The 26,539-nt window shown below is 42.1% G+C and overlaps 1 protein-coding gene across 10 annotated transcripts in view; it reads left to right on the plus strand.

Moving 5' to 3' along the window:
• ARID1B (AT-rich interaction domain 1B) overlaps positions 1-26,539 on the plus strand; it is a 334,462-nt gene that overhangs the window by 207,876 nt on the left and 100,047 nt on the right. For all 10 annotated transcript variants that reach the window (XM_087773694.1, XM_087773697.1, XM_087773700.1 and 7 more), the window contains one exon: positions 24,495-24,738. In XM_087773694.1, the coding sequence (XP_087629820.1) occupies positions 24,495-24,738 (244 nt within the window). The remainder of the gene's footprint in view (positions 1-24,494; positions 24,739-26,539) is intronic.

Below are 26,539 nucleotides of genomic sequence, written 5' to 3' on the forward strand. Positions count from 1 at the left end.
ATGTTCAAATATATATGTAGGATTTTAATCTAGATGTATTAAACAGACAACAAATAAAAATTATGCTTTGTGGGCATCTCGCTAGTGTTGAAAAACAGAAGGCTAATGTCTGCAGTAAGCAGCACCATCTAAAGCAGTACCTAACTGTGTTAGATCTCGTAAATCCTTTATACTTAAAGGAGAAGAAATTCTGCTTGCTCTAACATGAAATGTAAAACTTTCTACCTCGAGCAACAAACCCATCTGTCAAAGCTAGTCTGTAAAGCAGAGCCCCGCTGCATGATCTGAAGGGCAGAAAACAGCCGTGCTATATTCCAGGCTTGCATTTGTTAGCAAACAGTCTTTGGGTAATATTTATCAATGGGCACCGTCTTCCTTTAAGAAAACCGAAACGAGCTGGGTGTGTATGTGCTGAGAAGTTTAGCCCCAAAGAACAAGTTTGAAAAGGCAGAAGGAGATGGAGACCTGCCAAGCTTGTTGGCTGGAGTCATGGACAAGAGCAAGGCCTGTCTGAACTGCCACTCAGTTTTTATTCTGCGAGTTTGCAGGGTTGGTGATTAGAGTGGCTTTCGCCCAATTATGCTGTGATTATTCCGCTGCACTGTAATTGACTGGGGAGATATGCTAATACCTGTCATTTGGGATGATAAAAGATGAGCGGAGGACGCAATGCATTATTTAGCTGGCTGTGTGATAGATGAGGGATGCGCAGAGTGCTTTAATTGCTGAGAAGAGAGGTTAAGCTGAACGAACGGATGAATTAGAAATGAGTTTTTTTATGGCTTGTGGAAAAGTGAAATAAAGGGAAATGTGCTTTAAAACTGTAGCAGCAGCTAGAAGCAAACACAACAAGACGAGGTCTTTTAGGCAGCTTACTCTCTTAATTTAAATATATAAGACAAAACACGGTTTAGTGTTCAGTAAATAATAGTGACAATAATGATAAGAAATGCTTGGTGAGTTCATATCCTTGCCAAAAAAATCGTTGTGAAAGGAACTGTTTTTATTTGAGGTGATATTTGGTGATTTCGAACCTTTTCAATTTCTGTTGCAATTCAGACCTTTAAAACCTCATTTTTAAGGGCTGTGGTGCCACTGCTGAATAGTCTGTTTTGTGTGCATAGGTCAGATATAGATTTACATAAATAATATCACGCACACATATACATATATATACACACACAAAATCTCTCGAGTATATGTGTTACACAGTTAATAAGTGCACAGAGAAAGAAGTGAGATAAAATGAATATTCATAACGGTTGGAGGAGTGTAGCGATACAATTAGCAAGAGTATACAAATAACTCACAAGTGACAAAGCTCTTACCCTTTGGGTGGGAAGGTCATTAGAAACTCTATCTTCTTTTTTAAAAAAACTACCTAGTGAAAAACAATGAAGGCGGCTAGTAATTTTCCCGTTGTGGCATTCTTTGCATTTACACGAGCCTTTGCCTGTGGTTTAGAAAAATATTTGGAGTCTGTTCTGTGAGGGCATGTGTGGGTTAGGTTTTTGGGAAGGACTTCCCATTTGCAGTTAGGAAAATAATTTTCGGTACTGCGACCGAACCTTTATAAAATGGAGGAAATGATCTCCAGTGTGGTTGACTTGTCCCTGAACCCATCTAACTGCTGGGAGGCTGCTGCTTGTCCATTGCAGTACATTTTTTTTCCCAGAAAATACTGGCTCTCGAGCCATTATTATTGTATGATAATGGATTTGCCTAGAATATGATGCCTCGTGAGCTGGATGCCAGCTTGAGACGGATGCGGTACTCTGCTGCTGAAGTAGAGTCTGCAGGGCCTGATCGCTCCCCCAAATGTAATCGTCACCTTGTTCTTTCTGCTGTTCACCAAAATTTCTTTATGGCTGCTTTTCATCATCTTAGTCAGGGGCTGGCAACTTATTTTACAGCTGTGCAGCCCATTGTTAACTTAATATTTTTTTTTTTCTTAAGTTAGTTTTAAAAGGGCAGTTTATAAGGCAGTTTGCTGCTTTTATGGAGCGATTTATATTGCTATGTGCTGGTTAATACAATTTTTGTAAAATGACCACTTGGATTTTGAAATGTGAGTGCTTCTGGTTGCACCTTGGCTTCTTTCCATTAATTGAATGGATGCAGCTCTCAGAAAAGCTGTGCATCTTTGAAGGAAGAAGCAGTAAAATGCACTAATGTTATTGTTTTATGGACTGTTATATAGAAAAATCTAACTTTTAAAAATCCCTTATTAACCATTTTTAAAGATGTTATAAGAGAAAGTTTATTCTACATGACTTAGTTTGTAATAACATATTTAATGCAAAAAAAGTGCTTTTTCCCATCCAGAGAGAGACCCTTGCTTCCTGAGATGGGATACCCCTGACGGCAGCCAGCATTGGGAAGCATGGCCGATGCTTGGCACACTGCGGGGGTCTTCAACATCCATGCAGAGCCGATGGGAGAGAACATTGTAATAGCGTGGTCTAACGTAGTTTAAGCTGTGGTCCTAGTCTAGCAGGGCACAGAGGAGGAGAGAGAGGTTATGGAAAGGGGCAGGGGAGCTGCTGCTCACCCCCAGTCCCAGGTGGGAGCAGGTCCCTCCAGCAGGCATGCGGAAGCAGCAGGATGGACCCGCATGTGGCATCTGCTTGGGATCGGGTAACTTCTGACGTGACAAGTGCCTTTTTTTTTTGTCTAAATCCTTCTGCCATTTTTGTGGTTTGTGGCCTTTTACAGTCTTTTCTCGCTCTCTGGGTTGTGATGGACCCCCGCAATTAAGAAGGGAATGGGGCCCAGCCCTGCTCGTTTGCAGATAGCACTAGCACCCAGGGAAATGATCTTATCCAACCACGTGTTTGCAGTCAGCTATTCATCTGCTTCCCTGTAAGTACCTGTAAATACAATGAGGATAAGGCTACTAACCTTTTTTCAGGCTTTTCTAGTCCAAATTCCCTGCAAAGCACTATTTTCACTATTATGCCACGTACAAAGCATCCGATGACTTTCAGCATGTTGTAACTGTGAAATCAGTGTGCAGTTTAGAAGATGTTCATACTCCTTGAACAATAAATCTAAACTTACCCAGGAAAATGAAAATCACTTATGATACAACAGCAAAGTATTGCTGAGAGTCATTTTTTCAATACCCAGCTTTACCAATTAAGATTTGTCATCATTGTATGTATTGTGTGTTTATATATGTGTGTGTGTGTTTACATAAGTATGTAAATTTGTGTAAATACATGTGTTGTATTCCTAATGTTGTATTCACATGGTATCATGAGGCAAATGCCTATCTGTCAGAGAATTTCAGCTTATTCTGCTGTGCCCTAAGAGGTACCTATGATAGGTACAGATGGGAAGATTAACTCAAAACAAAAACCAGTATACCTGAACTAAGCATCTTGCTTATGATCAGCTGAAACGAATTCTAGGAAGGAACAGAGTGTTAGTCCATAATAGTTAATCTTTGTTATTTTTCGTTTAATGAGTTGTTAGGTCAGTTGGAAAATATTAGTCCTCAATTGTTGCTTGGGTTAGTGCTGTTTCTCTACATGTAAGTATCTATAATTTAGATTCCAAGGCAAAAATAACTTTATTTTGTTACTGATAAAAGATGAAACATATTTGACTGACATTGTTGGAAATAAGCGATAAGAAACGTTAACAGATCTATCAATCAAAACAGCAGTTTTATTTCTTGTATTATTAGCTCCTGAGGCTTTGCTAGAGCGCGTGAGAGGTAATTTCTTACCGTAGGCTTTTCTTGCTGTGCACTTGGATGTACTTCTGGGGTGGGCGGTGAAAACTGTACATTTTATTTTGTTTGCAGTGTTTCAGTCATAAGGTTTTGATGATCTCAGCTTGTTCCTTTAGTAGTTTTGTCTGGGTATGATCTAAGGAATCTTGGAAACCCACTAAGGCAATAGGAAACAGAGGTCAGGAGAGAACAGAGTAATTTTTTAGACTTAAAAACATTGGAGGTGGAAGAGGGGCAGAACTGCTCTTAAAATGCTTGATGAAAGCAAACCAACAACAAATCCTGAGAATTTCAAAGCATCCTTTCCTTTTCATAGTTTTCCGTCAGGGCTCTATATACATTTTGCGGCGCTGCTCTAGGCTTCGTTTGTGAAGTGCGTTGTGGATTATGTGAGCGATGCTCGTGGTGGTTTTTGATCCCTAGATCAATCCCAGTGATGGGAGTTTATTGAAGCCTCCAGTGGGTGAAACACAAGACGAGGCAGCAGAAGCTCCTTTGATAGTGCCTGGGTAGCTCATTAGAAGAGGCGGTGGTGTCATCCGAAAGAAGCTATTTGGGAACCACAGAGTGTGGTACTGGGGAGAGCACTTCCCTTGAGTCATCTGGCACCAACGTGGACCTGGTGTAGATTTTTATTCAGAAAGAGAGAGGGAATTCCTTCCCCACCCCATTTTTCTCCAAATAATTGTAAACAGCATTGGCCCAGATCCCTCCAACTTTGAATTTCAAATTATTCAGCTATATAAAAATGAATAGACACTGCTGTGTCTAGAGCCAGGCACATGATTCCAGGGCTTTGATTTGGACAGAAACCTTTGTGTTCATGTAACTTTATGTAAATATGCACACACACATGTACACAATATACACACAGTAAGAGTTTTCTTATCCCCAGTGGAAAAAGGCCTTTTGTGTTTCCTGAAAGAAAAAAATAGTATAAAGTGTAAGAGGCTAAGCCCAAGATTTGGGATAGAGATGTTATTCTGAATTGATAAGAACAACTGTGAGTTAGAAGAAATGTATAGGGAGAGTAAAAAATAACCATTTTTTTCCAGCTAACAGTACCATTTAAAAATTTGGAATTTAGAGATCTTTCTATCCAGTGAGAGAGCTAAATTGTGAGTGGCTTTGCTTTATACTTTTTTAAAACTATTTGTTGTTCTGTGTTAAACATATTTCAAAGATTACTAAGTGATTTGATATTTACCGAATAATGCCTGTGAGCAGTAGTTGCTGAGTCATGATACAAAGTTAGCATTTTGGTGGGAGACTGAAGGGGAGTATGACCAGCGTTGTATTTTCAGCTTCAAAAAAGATGTCCCAGCAATTCTAAGCAGACGGGCTCTGAGGCTGGGGAGCAGAAAATGCTGCTGTTTGGAGATCTGAAATTTTGAGTTCTCATTTATTTTAAATGTTTCAAAGGTAATAAAACACCTTCTAGGGGTCTAAATGAGCTGTAATGAATTTGATTTTAGGGGGAAGGGAATTTATTTCTGTGGTTGTTGCTTAATCAACATCTACTCTGCCGCTTCACATCAGCTTCTGTCCTTTCCAAGTGAATTAGTTCTTTGGGCAGCATGTTAAGAGGAAGTGTATTGTTCTTGGCAGGGCACTTGAATTTCTAATTACCAGATTCCTGCCTTAATTGCAATTACCTGGACACCCAGGCAGGGTGAACTTTTGGAAAAGAATGTAATTAGTGCAGAAGAAACCTCGCTGCCAACTGCTTGTCTGGATGTCTACACTAAGCAGAACCTTGATAAGTTCACATCTCTACAGACAAGCTATCAATCCATTGAGATGCTGCCCAAATGTTGTGCAAGTCTGTTGCAATGTGTATGATCATTGTATGGCCTTAGACTCGGTGTGAAGTTAAAGACAACTATCGGCTTTTCTGTTCCCACCTGAATTTAGGGAGGAAGAGGGACTGCTACGAGAGAAACGTCTTCGCTCACTGATAAGGAGTTCATGAAATGCAGAATTTGTTTAAGTAAACAGCAATAGTAAATTGTGGTCTGTGTGAGATAAATGAGGTGTACACAGAGTAATTTAATTCAAGTAAAAATAAACAAATTAGATCATTTCTTTCCAATAATAATTTGTAGTGAGCCATTCTTTGCATATGACTACAAAAGCAAAATGTTGCCAGCCCAGAAGAAGTCATGCAAAACCACACTTTTGAGTAGAGGTGGAGCCATAGTAAGGGTAGTTGTGAATACAGGTTGTAGCGCAACCTGATTATAAGCTGAAATCACTTGGCTTAAGGGCCTCCAGAAAGGTTTGCTGCATTAGGCTTTTATTGTCAGCTCCCTTGTGTTGACTCGCAGGAAAATTAAATGTAATTGATGAAAAATAAGGGAAAAGAAATTAAAAAATTACTACTTCACAGATTACTGAAAACTGTCTTTCTGTAATTGCAACCTTTTAGTAATTCAGCTTTCAAATAATGTTGATGATGAGGAAATGGAAAAACTTCTGTGTTAAAACATTTTTTGTACTGGGGCTTGAGTGCTTTGGGAGGCTTTGTTTCTTTCCTTGGTCCCTTTTAATTCAAAACAAAATAAAACAAAACACAGAAACAGTGATGTGATTGATCCCTATGAGGTGAGGGATGGACAGACTTTGTCTCCATGGTGGTAGCCAGTTGTAGCATACTGGTGTCACTTATTGATGGACTGAAAATAAGAGAAGCTCTCAGATAAGCACCATCTGTTTGTATAGAGAGAGTTATAAACTGCTTTGTTCTTTCAAAAACGCAGTTAAGAGCACTTGAAATGAGCTGCTCAAATCTAGGCTTCCTGAGCTCATGTAATGGTGAAAGGGTTGTGGTAGGAAGGGGGGTGGTGGTGTAAAACTCTTCCAGTTGCTTTGAAACAACACAGGGGTAGAGGAGATGAAGGAGGTGGGCTGATTAAGCCCTGGTGAATAGTTAACTGGTTTAAAATCAATTACTGGGTTGTTGAAGTCATTAACAAGTGCGTCAATATGGTTTTTATTAACAAAAGTTTTCCTGTCATATATAGTGTGGTTGGCAGCAAGAGCTTATTCTCAGCCAGCCTGATCGCACAGACGAACCCGGTTCAATCACATCCCCGGGGTTGTTGCCCATCCCTCACTTTTGCCAAAATAGAAGTGAGAATACTAAAGGCTTTGGGAGGTAATTCACGAGATTCAAGGTCAGCAAGCTTGATGGGCTCAAAACTGGGGGTTTTACATAGCTTTTAAATTTTGAATTTGTGAAGAAAAGGTGCTTTAAAAAGTTTGGCTATTGCAATATTTTCATTATCATTTTTTCTCTCTGCTCCCTGTTTAAATTTGGCTGTTCTCAGTCTTACCCATAAAACTTTTTTTTTTTCTCAGACATGTATTGTTGGAAAAAGTCGCATTAGAAAAGTTTGGGGTTTTTTTCTTTCTCCCTGTTCTATCCAGACTCATAGATTTATATGCCTCTTGTGCTGGAAAATAATACACACATATTAGTATTGGGCAGAATATTAGAGAGAGAGTGAATGATACTCCTGCACACAGGCAGACAAAAGTTTCAAAGACAAGTTCTGATTTTCAGGTACTGATGTTGAAACACTATGAAGAAGTCCCTTCTTTTCAGGCTTCTTGGCACTCTTGGAAAACTAGAGTATTTTTATAGGATCTCAAGCACTATTAATTTTGAAATGCTTTGGCAAGAGGCACGATAACAAACATATTTTGAACATCAGATAAGCAGTTTTTCCCTGTCCTTTGAAAATAGATAGGGAAGGGAAACCTAGATGTGTTAAAAACATTATATAAAAAGAAGACAATTTGTCACTGTAGGATTTCTTCCATGTTTTAATATTGGTGGTCTTATAACCATAGCACTGAAAGAGTTGCATGCATGGATATAGCTACCCTCCCTAGTTGATACAACTAATCTGAATTCACTGGATGAGAGCTCAGTGACCACCAGCCATGGCCAGTGCTTCTGAAGACTAGCATTAGCCGAGTCGTTAACATTGTCTCGCCTGGTCGCTTCATGCAGGAAAGCGGAGACCTTATTAGGAGTTATTTTTGGCATTCTCATATTTTTTTGATGTGCACATTCGCTGGTAATAAGGGGCATAGTTCTTTTTTTCCCTCCATCTTTCACTAGGAACAAGCACAGGGTATCTTTTGTTTTCTCCAGTCTTCATAATCTTATGCCCTTACTGCATCTCCTTCTGTACTGGTAAATATGCTTCCTTGCACCTTTCTTTCCAAAAAAGCACATAGTGCATTTCAATGTTGAGGACCACTGGAAAAAAAAAAACATTTGCAGAGGCTTTAATATATGCATGCCAATGGGTGGATGGAAAAGCAGTACTTGCAACTGGTAATTTTGCTGTTCCCTGTAAAGGTAAATTAAGGCACGGATTCCAAAAAGTGAAAGTGGATCTGTATAATCTTTTACTTCTTAGTTAAAGCAGGTCTTAATAGAGTTAGAGTCACGGTGCTTATAATATTGAAGTACTAAGATATACCAAAAGCTTGCTTGGAATCAAATAGTGAATCGCTTTGACTTCCCCGTTGCTCAGAGTGAGCGAAAGGCCATCTCTTCTGAGGATGAACAGGGACTGTTTGTCCTAAGGTGATTGCTGGTTCTGCACCTAGGCTAGAATACATCTCCTAACGTGTGTATCTGTGTGCCGCTAAAGTGAACAGAGTAGGCATTATGATTTTCACTTTGCTTCCTTTTGTTTTGAATTCAAAGGCCATCCCTAATTGATGGAGGTTTCCTTTACGATGCACTTATTTTCAAATCCATCATGCCGTGCTTGTGCTGCCCCTTGCCTTCGTGGATGTGCTGGTCTTTGACCCAGAACTGGTAAATGAACCCTGCAGGGAAATCATTAGAGAATTGGAACGGTTGCGGTGGAGGGACCAAGGGTCAAACCATTACTTCCCCGTAGGACCGTCGACTTAAATTGGACTTCTTGCTTTTCGGAAGCAGGTCAAGTGTCAGGGACGGCTGAAGTAGTCAGGTACAAACCGATACAGATCGTGGACACAGCTTGGGTTTTTCAGCTTAAAAAATTAAGGCTAGACAGGATGGATTTAGTATAATGATGCCTTCTCTGTTTCTCTCCTCTTTTCTGCCTTTAAAAAGCAAAATTAAAATCCCGAGAAGTCCACGGGAGCCAACGCTCTGACATTAACGTGCTATTTGTGATCTTTTGGCACATTCATAATTTTTGAGTAGTTGGTTCAACCTTTTTAGTCTTTCCTTGCAGTTTTCTTTGATTGAAAAATAACAAATGATATTTTGTAACAAGAAAATACCTCCATAATTCTTATGAGAAATATACCTCCAGCTCTTTTTTTCCCTTCCTCAACTGCTCTTTGCATATTTTTTTCACACTCTTAAAAAATGTTAAATGACCTTTTTCAGACTGTACAAAATAACCATTTCCTGCTCCTAGAGGAAAAACTCCACAGTGGTGCATCTGTGGCAATGAAATATACTGCTGAATATAAGAAAGCAGTTAATGATTTTATGTAGAAATCTGAATCATCTTTATAATGTTTTATATAATTCCAAGTGTGCAACTATGTAAAATAAGTTTGAGATCTCAAAAATGCCAAAAAGCCATGGGCGTCATGCTACTGAAATATGACCACAAACGCTGAAGAACAAAACAGATTGTACTAAAAAAAGGAAGAAGAAAAGAGATGAGTCGGTGATACCTGAAGTTCTTTTCACTGCGACTTCAAAGCACTGCAGAGACCCCTTAGAAACGTCCTTCTCCTGAGCTCTGTCCACCGCCGTTGATAGCACACAGCACTTAGTAGGTTTAAGTCACTTTCTGACTTGTGTAAGGAATTCTCCCCTTCTGAAATAGTTAACGAGACGCAAGAATTAGCACAAATGCACGTTTGAGTGAGTGGGCTGAAACCCAGCTCTTCTTTTGAAATCGGTGGCAGAGTGTTTCTACAGAAGTAAATGTGTTTTGATCAGGGAAGATAAATTAATTGCAACGTGTGTGATAGGTAAATGTTTTTAAAATATTAATAAGAAAAAATTGAGGAAAAAATATGTAAGTACTACTTTGAATGGGGTATCCTGCTCTCAGGAATACCCATACTTGAGATGTACAAGTCAAGAAGACATGGAGATCTCGGAAGACAACGTGAAATTTTACTGTCTCCAGCTGCAGAGGGACAGATCATGTGAGGAGAACTGTGCTAGATCGCAGATGGCCTTCTTCATGGCCTGCAATTCACAAAGTGAGCTGTCTTCCCAGTTTGGTTCTCTTGTATCTTACTCTGCGGGTAAGGTGGAACAAAAATGTTAAGTTTCATGCATTTATGTTTTTAATATAGTTTATTATGGGCCTTCCTCCCTGCCCCGCCTTAGTTTACACATACATTTTCTGGAGGGTTCTTGCAATTATTGTGATTTATCGGTAAGAAGGAAAAGAGAAAATCTGAGTGAGTAAGAGAGAGATTGTATTTTATCAGACCAAAATTCCTTTTCTGCAGGGTGTCCAGTGGGTTTGCATGCTGCCTGTGGTGGGGACAACGTCTGTTGAGGCTGCACAGCCCTGAGCGTGCCGGCAGCAGACAGCAGATAACCTGCTCGTTAGTTGATGAGGCCCTCGGGCCCCTGCTACGCTGAGCGTGCTCCCCGCCACTGGCAGCGCTGTCGGTCTCTGCCCTGCAGTTGGAAATGCAGATGTGTGGCAGGGTTGGGGAAGGAGCCGCCTGCCGAGATGGTGCCAGTGCAGGAGCTGGAGGCCCAAAGCAAGATGGTGGGGAGTTGGGGAAAGTCGGCACAGGGAAGAGGCTAGAAATAGAGAAGCATCTCCGTTTCCTTGCTTGCAGAGGGGATTACAGCCTGCCCCATGCCCTATTGATCAAGGGAGACCGAGGAACTGACCAGCTAGAAGCTATTATCATTTACCCAGCTCCCTCCACTTCCAGCAGCTCTTTCAAGCAGGCTGGAGCTGAGGAGCACACCATTGCTGGTGTGCAGAAAGCAAGCGGCTTCCCTAGCACCTCCGGTGTTGTGTCTGGTAGAAGCCAGCTTCATAGGGTCAGCAGTTTGGAAAGCGGCTCCGTGCGTACCGGCTGGTGGAAGGGGAGGCTGCCGTCCTCCTGTCGGAGTGGGCTGCGTTGAGAAGGCGTGCGCAGCGTGGCCAGCAGCCCGCTGCCCGAGGTACAAACCCTCCCTGAGCACGGAGGCAAAAGCGAGCGGGCTGGCAGTCACTAAAAGTTAAATAGGGAGATTTTTCATTCACAAGGGCTGTTCCAACAACTCCTGATGTTGATAATGATGAATGGTGTGTAATGAAGGGCTGCGCAGGTGAGAGAAACAGTTCTTTGAACATGGCTTTTCCGCTGTAGCACATCAGGACTAACAACCCGACTTCCTTTGATAGCAGGTGATGGGATAGGAAGCAAACTGGAAGGCAAATTATTTTCCCGAGCTTCTCGCAGAAAGCATACAAGGCACCAGGGCTTTTGCTTGTCAGTCATCCAGTTTTCTTTAAAAGGTGAGAATTTGAGATAGTACGGATTATAGTAACGATAACATTGGTCAGATTTTAGCCCAGTAGAAAGACAGGCAGGCACGACCGTTTCACAAACCAGTGCATCAGTGTTCAGTACAGTTCACGGGAGGGAGCAGTGTTTTGGGGGTTTTTGGCAGGTGAGTAGTGATGTTCTCTACCACCTCTCTCGTGTTGGAAGGGATGGTGACTGAGCAGCGTTCTTCCCGCTGCCGGGCATCCCCTGATATCCCCTGTATAACATAAGTCCTGTTATTTTACTTACTTTTAATTTAATGGTGGTGTTTCCAAGGCCATGAGCCTTTGAGCTTTCTTCACGTCTTTACATTTCTTTATTACAGCATAATAAATAGAAAATAAAAATATTCTAGAGATAGCATTGCTGATCTCTAAATTTCCCCTAATATTCTGAAAAGCACTACATATGCAACTTGAAATCAGTATGCACTACATGATAGTGTTAATTTATTTAAACTGCATCTAGTTTTACACAGAGCTCACTTTTCACTCATTTCTATAGGTATGAATATATAGAGATAGATAGGTAGGTATGTGTATGGGAGAGGTGAGGTGTTTTCACCTGGCTGTTTGTTGACTTCTGACAGGAGATGAAGGACCAGCACTTGAGATCTTAAGAACTTTTCTTTCCCTTCTTTGCACGTTTATACCCCTAGAGTTACTGGTACCGCCCCCTCTATTTCAAAACTCAGTAACAAAAGAAAGTTAACACTAAATGTCATTTAATAATTGCAATAATGATCACAAAGCTGTGCTTTCCTAGTTGTATAATGCACGTCAGGATCAGTTTAGGAGCTCAGCCTCATTTCCTGCCCAGATGTAATTCTGGTGACCATTATTACAGTAGGAAGGCTCTCCTCGTTCATTATGGCCACAGTCTGAGGGAGGCCTGCACGACCTAACGGAGGCCGGCGTAGAAGGATGTTGCAGCTCTGGGTTAGCTGCGCGTAGGCTTTTGGTCAGTGCAGGAAGCACGCGTGGGTGCGTACGGACAGGGCGGCTGCAGACAGCACGAGCAGCTCATGCACATGTGCCCCTGTGTGCATAAAAAATAATAATAAAAAATAACTTAGGTGTGCCTTTTTTCCTTAAGAAATGTTGTCTTTATTTATGAGCATGTGAAATTCTGAGGAGGAGCTCTTACACTTAAATGAACCTGCGAGCAGCCCATAGAAAAGCAAGTGCCTGCAGCGCTAATAATGAGAACTGACAAGGCGATCCTGCTGTGTTTATTTATGACCTTCTGCCTTTGTTAGCTCTTGTGAGAAATTCCTCTCTAACCATAACAATATTGCTGGAGCTTGGCACTGCGCTAAGGAATCCTACGGCGCCCCGAGGCCGCTCACTGGCATGGGTACAGCTCGCAACAGATTGGCACGGTTGTTGAAATTTTCCTATGTTTCCCCTTTATTTATTTCCTTACTTAATTCATAAGGCTGTTTGTTCCTTTCGTACGTTTGTTTGTTCTGACAAGCACCCTTCAGAAGTATGTTGTGACTTTGTGAAGATCCCGACTTACTGATTTGCTTGTTTTCCTCTTTTTTGGTGGTCTGTCTAATGAATAACTCGGAGGATGAAATGAGCTTTGGTTTGATATTTCCATCAGGTAGATCTTAGAAGTTGTGAGATAGGTAGGGGTTTTTTTAAAGAAAGACACCAGTGTATAAATGCTGGCCCTATTTGTAGTCTTCAGCGTAGAAGAAGTCATTCAATGACCTTACAAGCCACGCAGCAAAACTTTCATCAGGTTAAGAACGATATTCTTCTTGAGCCATAGCTTTTACAAACCATGCATTGATGCAGATAGCTGTTTTCCCATCTTTCTATCACACGCATTCCCTGGAAGACCTCTCACCCCTGCTCCTAAGCTGCGTTACAGATTTGGAGGATGGAGAATCAGCAGTAGGTACGGCTGACATCTCTTTTTGCTTCATCTTGCAAGGACCAGGATACAGCCATTGACAAGCGCTGCAGTTCCTCTGGCCGCTGCGTGTGGCGTGGGGTTTCCATGGGGGAACAGCAGCAGCAGCAGAAGAGAAGCGGAAAGGATCACTGCCTTACAAGATCCTGGCAGACCCTCTTTCAAAGAAGCTTCCAGCTGCAGCCCTTTTTTTCCACTTCTGTCACGTTACCTGACATGTTTTTTCGCACCATGTATGAACACACTCAAAATTCAGTGCAGCTAGAATAGAGATCAGTAGGGAAAAAAGTTCTCTTTTATTCTATTTACAAAGACTTCATACAAGTGGTTTCCAAATGCACAGTCTCTGTGGGCCGTGGTACTGCAGTGGTGCTTGCTGGAGGGAGCCACAGCAGGGACGTAGCCTGGTAGGTGTTGGGGAAGGACAGTTGGCACCTCGGGCGAAGGGCTGAGTAAAGCACCATCGTACAAGAGGGCAGAGGGGAGCGCCCTGCTCAGCAAGGCTTTACCGCGTGTCCACCTGCTGTGGTCCATGGAGCAGCAGCTGCATTTTTGCCAGTCACAATTGCTGTACACTGAACATCCTACCCATGCTTTCCTGGAATTTTTTCAGAGCATTTTTATTAGCATTGCACTGAATTGGTAGTTCTGTGCAATACCAACCTACTCCCTTTAAGCCAAGGAAAATTTTGGAGGAACAGCCTATTGACAGCTTTATCTAAAAGATCTCAGGACTCCCTGTCTTCTCTATGATAAGAAAAAGCTGCAACTTCGAAGCATGGCTTTTGCAGTTCACCATGGAAGTCTTTCCTTTCTACGATACATTCATTAAAGAACAGTAGTAACTGGTATACTGCTTTTTCTGTAGATTGCATAGTCTATGTGGTTTAACACCTCTGTAGTGACTCTTCCACGTTTCTCCTCATTTGTTGGATTTCAAGAGTGCACCTAAAATTATGGACCTGTTGGATAAAGATTAGCTTAATGCGCTCAACGATCAGGGCGACCATGTTGTTATCTTAGCCTCGAGATACCTCTTCCCCCCCCAAAAGCAAAGTTTGTAAGCCATGGCTGGGACAGCATGCTTAGCAGGAGACAGGGGAGGGTATTGGCCTTTCAGAATTTTTTCTTAAAGCTTAATTGAAGCACTACAAGTTATCCTTCCTGCTAGGGTAATCAAGACATTATTGCAAAAGAACTCTGAGGCCAAGACACTTTTCTAGGATTTCAAAAGCCTTTTGAAATTTATATAGAGGTTTCTCAAAGCTGAGTTCTACACAAGTCTGTTAAAGCTGTATCATCTCAAAATATCGCGTTCCCTTGCCGCTCAATTATGTTGCACAATAGCATGCCCAACCAGCACTGAATTACTGTGAGGAGATGTGAATTCCAGAACTTGGGGTGATGAGGGAGTCTGGTTCTAGCTGGCATGTGTGAGAAATGATCTGAAAGTTTATTTTCTGCTTTATTACCGTCTTGGATTTCATTTCCCAACCTTTTCCCAGGTTACTGGAAAATGAAGAGGTGGGAGGGGTTGAGTGAACAGCTCTTGAAGCGTAATTGTTTGGTTTTGCTGCTGTGGCCCATAAACCTCAGAAAGGAGTGAGCAGTTTGTGTGTGTGGCAGGGGGTGTGGAGCAAAGCAGAGTCAGAGCAATCAGAGCCCCGTTCGTTCGTGCTTTACTGGTTGTCGAACTACGCGGTGCTGGGGTCGTGTTGGGTTCAGAAAAAGAAAAGAGAAACAAAGAGGGAGGAGGATGAGAGATTCTTGCGTGATGCTGAGGAAATGAGTCTGGAGTGGCAAATTAAGCTGAATTTACTGCAGTAAACATTATGACACTCGTTTCTGCCTGATACCCCAATGTAACAGTGCATATCCAGTGTGTTCCAGTTTTGTTAAATAAGACTTAATTAATTAATTAATTAATATCGTTCTCTGAGGCAAGTCACCTTAGTTCCTTAAAAAGGAAGCCTTTCTAACATTTATCGCTCTTTTTGTTGTATACATTTTTCTGCTCCTTTCAGCTTCTGATTCAAGAGGAAGAGATGGAAAGTTATTGGAGCACCTGTGTTTTTGAAGTTTAAGATGTGTCTGTATCTTATTTACCATCTCATCGAATTGTGGTATTTGGTTACAGGGTGTTGTGGGAGAGAGAAGAAAGAGACACAGTATGATGCACGCACAAGCCCTAAGTTAATGAAAAACTATGTTTTGTAGATCATTATTCGCACGGTAACCTGCTGGGACATCCTTTTTGTCAAACCGTAACTCTGCAAAGGGTATTAATATGCCAAAAAAAAGGGCAAGTGCTGTAGATCAAGAGCTTTTAAACCTTGGTTATACAGGTGTATAGGTCCATCGGTTGTTTAAGCCCTTTATCGTGGTCCACACATAGGCAGCCTTGGGCTGTCAGAACAACTCACTTGTTATCAACTTGCCTAATTTACTGTGGGATGAAAAGATCTGCTTTCAGTGATCGGTGGGCAATTGATTGTTGGACCAACACTTTTTCTGTTCTCTCAACTGCAGTCTCCAAATCAGATAGTATTGTAGGTCCAAACTTTTTAACAGCACAACTAATGCCTTCTGAATGCAGCGTGGGATAGTCTGAGAAGCACATATGGAAAGATGTTAATTTATCATTGCAAAATAGGTGTTTTGTGACTCAGGGTACGTCTGTAGTAGTAAACAGTAAGGTACATTAAGCCGTGTGAGGTTGTGCGGTCGTGTTTAAAGAGCTTCTCTTACGTGAGCTACCCTGCATAGACCTATTGAGAATCTCTGCACTGCAATCACGTGTGGGCGTACTGCAGGATAGACATGGTGTGAATTTTACCACATTTCATGTTGTGGTATTTGCTCCTTTTTGCTTGAGCCACACCTGCAAAACCTCACATTTTTGAATATGTAGTCTCAAGAAGATGGTGTATGTCTGGCTGCACGTGCTGCAAGTTTCCAAAAGTATGGTAGCCAGAGTAAATGGAATAAAGGGAGTAAGCAATAATTTCTAATGTGTATTGCTGCTGCTCCTGCTAAAATTTTAGGTCTCTTTCATATATACTGACCCATATGTTCTTTTGGTAGTGTCTTCTTCTTGTTTCTCGTATGCTTCTGTTCAAATCCATGTTTGTCTTGTGATTTGGTACTCATCTCCTTGCCTACTGGGTCTGATTTCTTTCTACATCAGCTGTGAAAGTAGAACAAGTAGGTAATGGGAGGGGGAGTAGCAGGCACGTGGTGTTTTCCTTGTGGCTTTGTGGTGCTGGATTCAACACAGCCAGAAGCAGGGCTAGGAAAGCAGGCTGGGCTGGCGAGCAGGGGAGTCGCCCAGTGGCCGTTCGAATTCTAAGCTTGCTGCAGAGAGGGAGAAGGACAGTGATCCCCAAAATCAGAAGCTCCAGAGAGCTTGAAAGGTTCTGGATCAGTGCATGTTTTCCTTCAGTCAGCTTCCTCTGTGTTTTATCCTGCCAGTTTAGCCTGTCTGCTCACTGAGGAGGTAGCTGTAGGCTTACATGATCTAGAAAATGGTTGTAATCCAAAGGGACGCAAAAGAAGGAAGTCGTTGTGTCTCACCTCATTGTTCTTCATATGAAAAAAACTTAAGTTTAACAGAAGGGATTTCATGTTTGGGGATGGTTAAGATTGGCACTGAGGAAACTGTGGATGGGAAGTAGCATGAATACGACTCAATTTTACTAGGTTGCTGTTACGCAAATGCAGCTTTTCTTTCTTCTTCATAGGGGCAATTTGTTCTGGTTTTCATTGATTTGGTTGTTTTAAATGTTGATGATTTATTGATGATAAATATCTGATGCAGTAGCTACAAGAGTTGGCTGAGAATTTTTCTTTGCTACAATACTGAAGAAACAAATGGCTCCTAAGGGTTCATGGCTTTTTGTTTTTAAATTTTATTTCCAGAAATTCTACGTGTTAAGCATTCTTCTTCAGAGATGAACAGTGAAGTTCATATCTTGAGAGATGCTGTGTTATTGTTTTTCTGTTCTGGAGATTTACTGTTTATTTTCAGTATAAAAAAGTATTGTTGTCAGACAAGCTGTGTGTCTTACCTGTTTACAGTCCTTGTTAGACTTTGTCAATTTGCTTTCATAGCACACGGGTCATTAGTATTTATCGTTTCATACACGGGAGTCGATGTTTGTAAACTAGTGACTTTTTTTATGTCATTAGGAGATTTCTTGATGCAGCTGGAGATCTCAGGAGCCCCCTTGCCGTTAACTGTCAGGGAGCTGCAGACCCCGCAATATTCCTCATTCCGGTGGCAGTCGTGCCTAGGCAGCTGGGAAGGCCGGTGGCATCCCTTGGCCCTCGCAGGCTGCGCTGTCGCGGTGGCGTTCGCTGTTGATGAAGGTGCAAGCCTGCGGGCACGTGCACGGGGAGGTGTGCCTCCAGCCAGAGCCTCTCCTGCGCAGCCGGCGTGGTCCTTACGGCTCAGGTCCCTGATCCGAGAGCTGAGCCAGTGACGCTCTGCACCAGCTCATCACGTACGCTTTGCTGTTCATACTGTAGGACCCGGAGTTACCTAAAAAAGGAAAAGAAGGGGGGAAAAAAAAGGTATGACTATTTGTTTGGTTCTGGCTTTGCAGCAAGTCCACTTAAGATCCCTTACATTTGGCAGATGAAACATTCCCATTAACTGAGTGTTTGGAGAAAACCCTAAGTCGGTTAAAGTCAGCAGCAAAATTCCTATCAGCTTTAGTGAACCTGTTTAAAAAACAAAAAAGCAAACCTTCCTTTGTTGTTTCCCCCCTCTTGGCAAGTATTTATTTATTAGGACACCAACACTTAGAAACAATGTTTTCTGTGCACTTCTAAGGGGGGGGAGGGGGGGGTCAAGACTGGGAATGAATTTCATGTCCAAATTACGAGTAAGAACTGTCCAAAACAATCATTTGCTTAGCGATTAAGTAGTAAGCTGTGACTTGAATCTCTTTTTCCAAGTCAGCTTTTTATAGATAATTTCTTGAAGACTGATACAATTCCAGGATCCCATAGGTTGAAAAGACGGCAGGCAGAGCACTGGCACTGTGTTATTTGCTTACGCTTTTCCTCAATTGCTTGAGTGACTATAGGGCTTTTAGGGGAAAAGATTTTGCATCCTCAGGGACCTCCCTGTATAACTTCTCCGAGGAAGTATTTGATACTGATTGGAGTCCTTGCCACACAGTTCAGTAACTGAGTTATTTTGGGAAGCGTGTGAGGTCTGCAGAATGAAGGGAATGTGTTTCCCCAGCAAGTGGTGCTTTGTCACTAAATTTAGCGCAAGAAGCTAGTGGTTTTATCATATACTTAGAATTTCCTTCATCTAGAGTATCGCATGAATAGTTTACCACATAGAGGTTGAAGTTAAAAATTTGGTTAAAAACAGTAGAACATCTAGTAAGTGGAATAAAGTAAGACTGACAAGTACCACGACTAACTGAAAAGTACCTCTACCCAACTATTGCCAAAGTTTGGGTTTGTCTTGCAAGTAACTTTTTAGTATGAAACAAATCCTCTCCTTACAATAGCATGTTCTGAGGTAGAGTTGTGCCCGTCAGAAAAATTGAGCTTTTTCCTCAAGGAGGTGTTTGAAACAGAAGTGATCTCATCTACTTTTCCTTCTCCAAACCTTGAATTAACAAGATTCAGAGAATGAACCTTGTTTTCTGTCCCCGAATTCATTTCAGTAAAGGGTGTAAAAGGCACTTTGGCAAAAATGTAACAGCAGCCCTGCTGTCTTCTGTTAAAGAAGAATTTTTTAAGGATGTGCATTAGGTACATCTGGTGTGCTTAGCTGAGGGTTGCAACATAGCTGGCGTGGAAGGAAGACCATGTGTAGGGGGTAGCAGCCTTTGAAAATGAAAGGATTTTGCCCGTGGTCCCCATCGTTGCTGTGCCCGTGTGTTTTTGTGGTTGTGCAGGCGATGGGAGGCTGTTAGCTCGCTCGCTGCCTTGACAATGTGACCAGCAGGGCCTTTGGAAGACTTCTTGAAACATGCTATTATAGGCTGCTTTGTGATGAAAAGAGGTCTTACAAATATCTTGAAATTTAAACAGAGCTATTGTGGGTTTTCCCTTTGTGTGCGTATGTGTGTTTGTCAGCCAAATCATTTGTTCAAAGTTAATCTCAATTACAGAGCATATTGTTCATAATCCCCCATGGCTCCAAAACAATAGCAGAGTGTATGTCTGCTTGAATATGTATTTACATACTTACATGTAAAATATGTTTGCTTGTATATATAATTTTACTTCTAAAGTGGTGATTCGTGTTAAGGAGATGGATATTTCATGCAGGATCCTGTCTTTTGAGCAGCACTGTCCTCCATCCTAATAAAAATACTGCAGGAAGGCCTGAATGGAGTGAGCAGGACTTTGATCCTGCTGCCAGTTGGTTGCTGCAGTTCCCTACGCGTAGTGCTGGGATTCGTGCTAGCAGAACGGATGGCAGGGTAGAGTCTGGGCTTTTCAGCTTCAGGTTTTGCATGTCTTTAATATCTACAGAATACCTCTGCTTTTCTTCTACTCCCTGAGCATAAAGGAACCGATAGGCAATAGTTGGGAGGTTTAAATTAATGCCAGGTTGTGTATGCTCTGCACAGTCCCTGCAAGAGAGCCCCAAACTCCAGTAACCTGTCAGTGAACTTCAGGTGCAATTTAGCGGCATAGGAGCTCAGTTAGCAAGGTGCTCCACACTTTCCCTTTTTACTGATTTCAGAGAAAGTGTTCATCATTTTTCAACTGTAGGTATTTAGCAAGGGTTCCCTTTAGTAAAATCTTGGTTTATGTCTGCTGAGACACTCTTGAGCAAAACTGGCAACTGCATGAAGTGTTTGCAGTGTAAATTTTTGCTCCATGGTGAATGCTCTAATCCTGTCACACTCCATGTGTAAAATTGTGGTGGTATTACCGAGTTACTGTAGTCTCCTTTTTGCTGTTTATTGGATCTAGGTGTATTCCTTGAGTAAGTTAACATTATTATTATATATGGGTGTTCCTATTTTGTTTTCTCGTGCTCTCTTTGTAAGTAACTTTGGGTTTCCTGGCTCTATATAAGCAGTTTGCTTCCTTCTACCCCTTGCTGGCCGCATTGCAATAGTAAATTGGTGTGCTGTTTCAAGAGTGTCTCTCCTGTCAGTCTGATAAGATCGTACCACCAGGAAGGCATAACATTATAATCCCAAGCACAATGTGATCCTGTTCATTTTAGCTCTTGTACTTGTCAGAGGGACAAGCATAAAGGTTGTGCATGGGTGGAAGGTGAGGCTAGAAGTGAAGATAGTCAGAGAAAAAACACGTTGCTAAAAGAGAGAAATCCTGCGCAGGGGCATTTCAGTTTGTGATCAAGGTATTATCTAGAAATAAACTTTGAAAGCTGGCTGGGATGTCCTGAATAATACAGGATGTAAAGGTGACATAGAAAATACAGAACTGTAATATGGATTTGTGACAGGGGAAAAAAATATTTTGTCCTTCATTTTTTCTTAGATTTGGTGCCACATTTGTAAATCTAGTCATACCAGTACCATAGACAAGAATAATAAGATTACTCTACAAGAAACAAGAGATCTCTGGTAATTCTAGACTTGCTACATTTTACTGGAAGAAACGAGTGCTTTCCAGAAAAAGCCTCTGAAAAGAGGCAAAATTTAAGGCATGCCTTAGGGTATGGGGACTTGAGCCCCTTAAAAGAATCCCAGCAATTACCTAACCTGCCAACTTTCCAACAAGATAAATGGAAGCACTGTAGCTTGAAGGTGCCTTGGTTTGAATGAGATGCAGTAAGTAAGGTCTCTCTGTTCTTTACAGGCATCATAGATCTGATAGTACTTATAAAAGAAGAATAGAGTTGGTGCCCTGCTGACTAAATTGTCCTCTAGAGGAGTATTAGTTACAGAGCTTCTTTGTTAACTAGGCTGTATGCTTAAACCACTGTGAATTTCTCTTATTAGTAGGCTTTTTAATAGCTTTACATATGGATATGCTAAGTAAATGCAAGTATATCCATGTAATTTGCGTATATAATGTGTACATGTGCAGTATTGTATATATAAATGAATGTCTGTGATGTGGAAATTGCACATGGCTTCGTTACTGTTCTGTTAAACCAAGGTAAAAGCAAGCATTAAAATACTGATAATAGGAGAACAGTAAGTCGACTTCTGCTCTTTCTGTCCGGGTGCTTCACATAAAGTCTCTCTTCTCTTTCTCTTTAATTTCCCAATTAGCTTTTGTGGATAACAGAGGTGTTTCTAAAGCCTTTGTATGGTGGAAGTTTCCCAGTTGCTCGCCTACTCAGGCTTTCTGCCTTAGAAGACTAGGTAAGGCCAGGAAGTGTACGTTAACAAAATATGCAAAGTAACGATCTGCAAAACCACCCTGCGCAGAACGGCTGGTATTTCTCAGTTTAGTCCGCTGTAGCACGAGGTAAAGGTTGTGTAGCACAGCCCAGGCATCAAGATAGGTAACAGCCTTTTGTGCCGTCCTGAGAGCAACCTCGCTGTCAGCTTTCTTGATGGGTCTAACGAATGAATGCTACCCTGCTATCCTCGGCAGATGAGTTGATTGCGAAGCTCCCCAGCCCGGGGAGGAAACCCCGGTGCTCACGCTGCGCGCACGTGGGGAGCGCAAGGCACGGCGGCTGCGCCGAGCCCACCCGGCCGCTCCCTCCGCATCTACTGGGGGAGGGTGGTGTGGCTTCCCTCTTTAAACAGACTGGCATCACGCGAGCTTTCCTCTTTCTTTTCCGCTTTTGTGAAGGAGTTGCATCAGGTTGGTGAGGAAATCCCTGGAAGGCAGGCACTTGAGGAAACTGCCTGGGACTCATCGGTCACTCCACCCGCACGGGAGGCTGGAGAAGTCAGATGCGACCCGGTGGGAAAAGTGAACTTCATTCCTGTCCCCGAGTTCTTCCCCACGCGCACGCTCGGCAAGCTGGGGAGGTGCTGTGGGGAGCGGTCAGGTTTTGCCGTGGTCTCTGAACAGCAGATAATTTCATCACAGACAGTGCGAACTGCTTCATGGCTTTTCGTTATTTTGGAGTGTTTGTTTTTCAAGTACTTCGTGGCTTGCCGAAACAAATGAAAGCTGTAATCCGCACACCCTTTTAAAGTCTTTGCTCTTCTCAATGTAAAACCCTGTGCTTTCTATATCTTCTATCAGTTGGGTGCCTATCTGTTTTTTACGCAGAACTTGTATTCCTTTAGAATAGGCTTCTATTCTGCTACATTTGGTTTTCAGGGGTTTATTATATGCTTTTCAGCAGCATTTGTTTTATCAGCATTTCCTGAAGCATTTGTTACACATCACGACAGCAGCGATTTGATTCCATTTAGAAGAATACCATATTACATATGGAAAAGCAGTAATTGCTTACCTGTTTGCCAAATACATTCTACTGTGAAAAATCTCTAGCGTTGCTCTATACAGTATCAAGCAGTGTTACTTCTTGTTTACATTTTCTACAGTTAATAGTTTCGAAAAAGAAACAATGAAAATAGTTTATTGCCCATTGCACAATTAAATTCCCATTTGTAGGGATTTGGAAGTCTACTCTTGAGCGAATGCAGAGTGCACACAGAGGCTGACGTTTCAGACTTAATTTTTGCTTTTCATATGCCTAATGAAATACACGTACAATTTTGTGCTTGTCAGAAAAAGCAAAATTAACCTGTGGTGATAGTTGTGCTTGAAATATTTGTGGAAATTCGTTGGAAATAAGGTCTGTGAGGTGTCCTGCAGAGAGCTAAGTCGGGTGGGTTGTGTTTAGTACCTTTATGCACGAGGAGGAATAACACGTAGCATTCTAGGTGACTTCTAATGAATGTTGTTGGTGTTTAAACTGTTAATCCTACGTTTTGCATGCCTTGGAAGGCTGACTGTATCTGTCTGTTAGGGGAGACGGGCAGTGAGCCTCCCTCGTAACAGAGGTGGTCAGCATTGGGCAGGACTCTTATTCCAAATACACCAGTTTGCGTTTTGTCCAAGTTCTGTAACTTCTAAAAATAACTTCGTTTTTTGTTATGAAAATTAGGCAGCAGTAAGGCTTTGCTTCCTGAGCTCTTTGCTCAGGCAGAGCCCAGTTCTTTTTGTGCTACTCAGACGACAGGCCCCCTTCTCTACGGTGCAACCGCTTGCCTGAGCCAGACAAGCAAAGTCAGTATCAGCCAAAGTAACACACTCTGCCATCCCAGTTATTGGAAGCCTCAAAGGTCATTTAATGACCTGTTCTATATGTGAGGTAGCCCCCTGCCTCTTATTTGCACCTTAATTCGCTGATAGAAATAGTAACGTGCTCCTTAACTTGGGCCTTACCAATAGTCATGGAAGCACAGCTGTCTCTGTGCTTTTCAGTTTGTATGAGATTTTTCTGTGATGTTTAAGAATTAACGTTTTTCTTGACAGTTAAGGGGTGTGCACTTGCTTTGTCACAGCATTCTTGGTTTTTCATATCTGATTTTACAATGATTCAAAAAACCAAATTACTCCCACAGGTCCAAAGACCAGTATAACTCCGGTGTTAACAGCTTCAGGGAATATGCCCAGCAATTCATAGTTAGAATTCAGATGTGCTTTGATCTACGGAGGAAATGTCTCATTGAAAATGCAGCAGTTATGAATTGAAATGGAACAACTGTTTAGCAATGTATTCATATGGAATTGAAGAGAAACTGTGAGTTGTACGCTGGTGTTTGATGGAAACAGAGAAGCAGCCCTCCTTGCTCCTAGGTGGCGAGCGGGTCCTGTGCTGCTGCTGAGGGCAGGGCCTCTTCTTGCGTCTCTTCTGCAAGGTGAAGGAGCTGCATGCAAGTGTTCAAAGGGCTGCGTACTTTACACCCTTCTTCTCTCGTTTTGGTGATGGTTTAAAGACTGAAGTGTATAAGCTGTGATTGTAGTGGTAGCAAACCCTAAAATGAAATACTGTGTGAAAGTGAAACTGATGTATCATTTTCATTAGTTTTAGTATGCTCAGGCAGAATTTGTGGGATTAATTTTGAAAGCTTAATCCAGATGGAAAAGGTTAAATTCAATGTTGAGTGAATTTGGTTCCAATTCATTTGTTGCCCTTGCTTGTTCTTTTTCTCGAAAGAATTAGAGATTAAGCGGAGAATTGTACATACTATCCTCGTTTTCTGCCATCGTTTAACTACATGAACCAACGTTAAAGACAACCTCTCAGTTATCTGCTGCAATAAGTAAACAAATGGCCCTCATCGCCATGCTAGCTCTCTAGTCCTGTGGCCTGAGGATTCATTCATACGATTACTTACATTCTTTTTTCCTTTTTCCTCAGGATTTATCTGGATCCATTGACGACTTGCCGACTGGAACCGAAGCAACCCTGAGCTCAGCCGTTAGCGCGTCAGGCTCTACAAGCAGCCAAGGGGAGCAGAGCAACCCTGCACAGTCTCCGTTCTCCCCTCATGCTTCTCCACATCTCTCTGGCATCCCCGGGGGCCCATCGCCTTCCCCTGTAGGCTCTCCTGTTGGAAGCAACCAGTCAAGATCTGGTCCCATTTCTCCAGCGAGTATTCCAGGTAAGTTTGTTCCAACAAAAAGAATTAAACCGATGGACAGGTTTATTAAATAGATGAATACTCCTGTATTCCAAATTCATTCCTTTTCTGAGATTCCTGCATTTTCAGGGCCTTTTTCTGCAAAAAATGCGTACTTAAAGCAGGGGTAAATTCCATGTAAACTTCAGCTGCCAAGCCCTCAGAGTTCTTTAAAATTCTGAACTTGACTCCACATATGTGTTTGATAAATGTCTTTATCATTGACCAAAGCGAATGCTTGATCGTAATTTTTGTATTTGGTTCGCGTGTCATCTATCTGTCACATATTTCTCTTTATTATTTACAGGGTCCCTTTTTTGGTTTTACTGTGTATTTTTGTTGATTTTGGCTCTTGGACTTGTTCGGTGGTTTCAGACCCACAGGATGAGGCAGAGGTTTTCCAACCCTGTACTGTGATAATATAATTTTGGACATGAGTACAGAATATTGTATGAGATATTTCTTAATATTTGCAAAGGTCAACAAGTTACTAGGAATCCAGCCCCACCAGCAGTAATTGAAATGCCAGTGGCATGCTTGCCACTTGCTCTCTTGTGCCACATAGAGTATGACATGCAGTCATTCATGTACATTGAGAAATTTGTGGAAAGCTGTTAAGATACCCAGAAGAGAAAAAAGGCATGCATTCATTCCTGTTCTTACCTTGTCCCCACCCATCTGGCATGTTACTTGCAGGGGGTCAGGCAGCAGTGAGTATTTGGTATTTCTGATGAGTTTATTCTCTTTCTGACACTCAAGTTTTTGATTATTTTCTGACATTTTGAATGCTAGGGGAATTCCTGATAGTAGGAGAGTGCTGACATTACCCCAGGGATAACATCAGTTGCTGACAAAACGACGAAAAAAATCAACACGGAGCTCAGTTAAAAGAAACAAAAGCAGTGATGCCTTTTCATTAGATGTGCTGTAAACCAAATGCAGGTTAAAATTCAGTGAGTAGCGTGTGTTTCGGTATTCAATCCAAAGGTATCTGTGTAAAATGTATGTGCCTGTTTTTATACAGAGGTTAAACTAGATAAGCAAAGGGGAGTAAGCTCTGCACACAGGAATGTTGCATACTAAATGTGGCCTGAGCGTGTCGAGCCCTGATGCTGCATGCGTGCCCTGCAGTTATTTCTTCCCTCTCCAGCCGTTCGGACCAGCAGCACATGCTCAGGTGGGGCAGGAACAGCAGGGACAGCAGCAGGAGCGGAATATTTGCAGTATGTGCAGTATGGTAGCTTTGTATTTGCGGCGTGTGTCCCAGTACGTGGCGCAGAAGCCCGTCCCTGTTGTTGAGTGAAGCCAGATAGTCCACCTAGCTGGAAGGGTAAAATTTTCCCACAGTCAGATTCAGGCAAGTAAATGGATTGGCATTTTAGCAGCCTGCTTGCTGAATAGGGAAAGAACGGTGTGACGTTGAAAATAGCGTTATTGTAGCCGTGATAGATAAGGATGGGAACAGGACAGGGTGTAGGCGAAAGTAATACCTTTTATGAAACCAATTGATCCCTGTGGGGTAAAAATAGAAGGGGTGTGGGCCCAAAGGTCAGGGTCAGAGTTGCTTCATTGCTCCAGCTGAGCCCAAAAGCTCATTTTTGTGAGTGGCCTAGTGAAATGTATTGCCTCTTCTTACAAACCGTGCCACCATTTTGCACGGTGGTTTTCTGGTCTGCTGCGGTAACACAAAAGCAGCTCTTCCTCAGGAAGGATTTTTATGAATGGTGCTAAATCAAAATCGCCCGCCGCTGTTTCCCTGGCGTGGGCGAGCTCCTGGTCTCTG

Source organism: Nipponia nippon, unplaced genomic scaffold, assembly GCF_047370975.1.
Source record: "Nipponia nippon isolate SJK-2023a ecotype South Korea unplaced genomic scaffold, ASM4737097v1 scaffold_4, whole genome shotgun sequence".
NCBI classification, from domain to species: Eukaryota; Metazoa; Chordata; class Aves; order Pelecaniformes; family Threskiornithidae; genus Nipponia; species Nipponia nippon.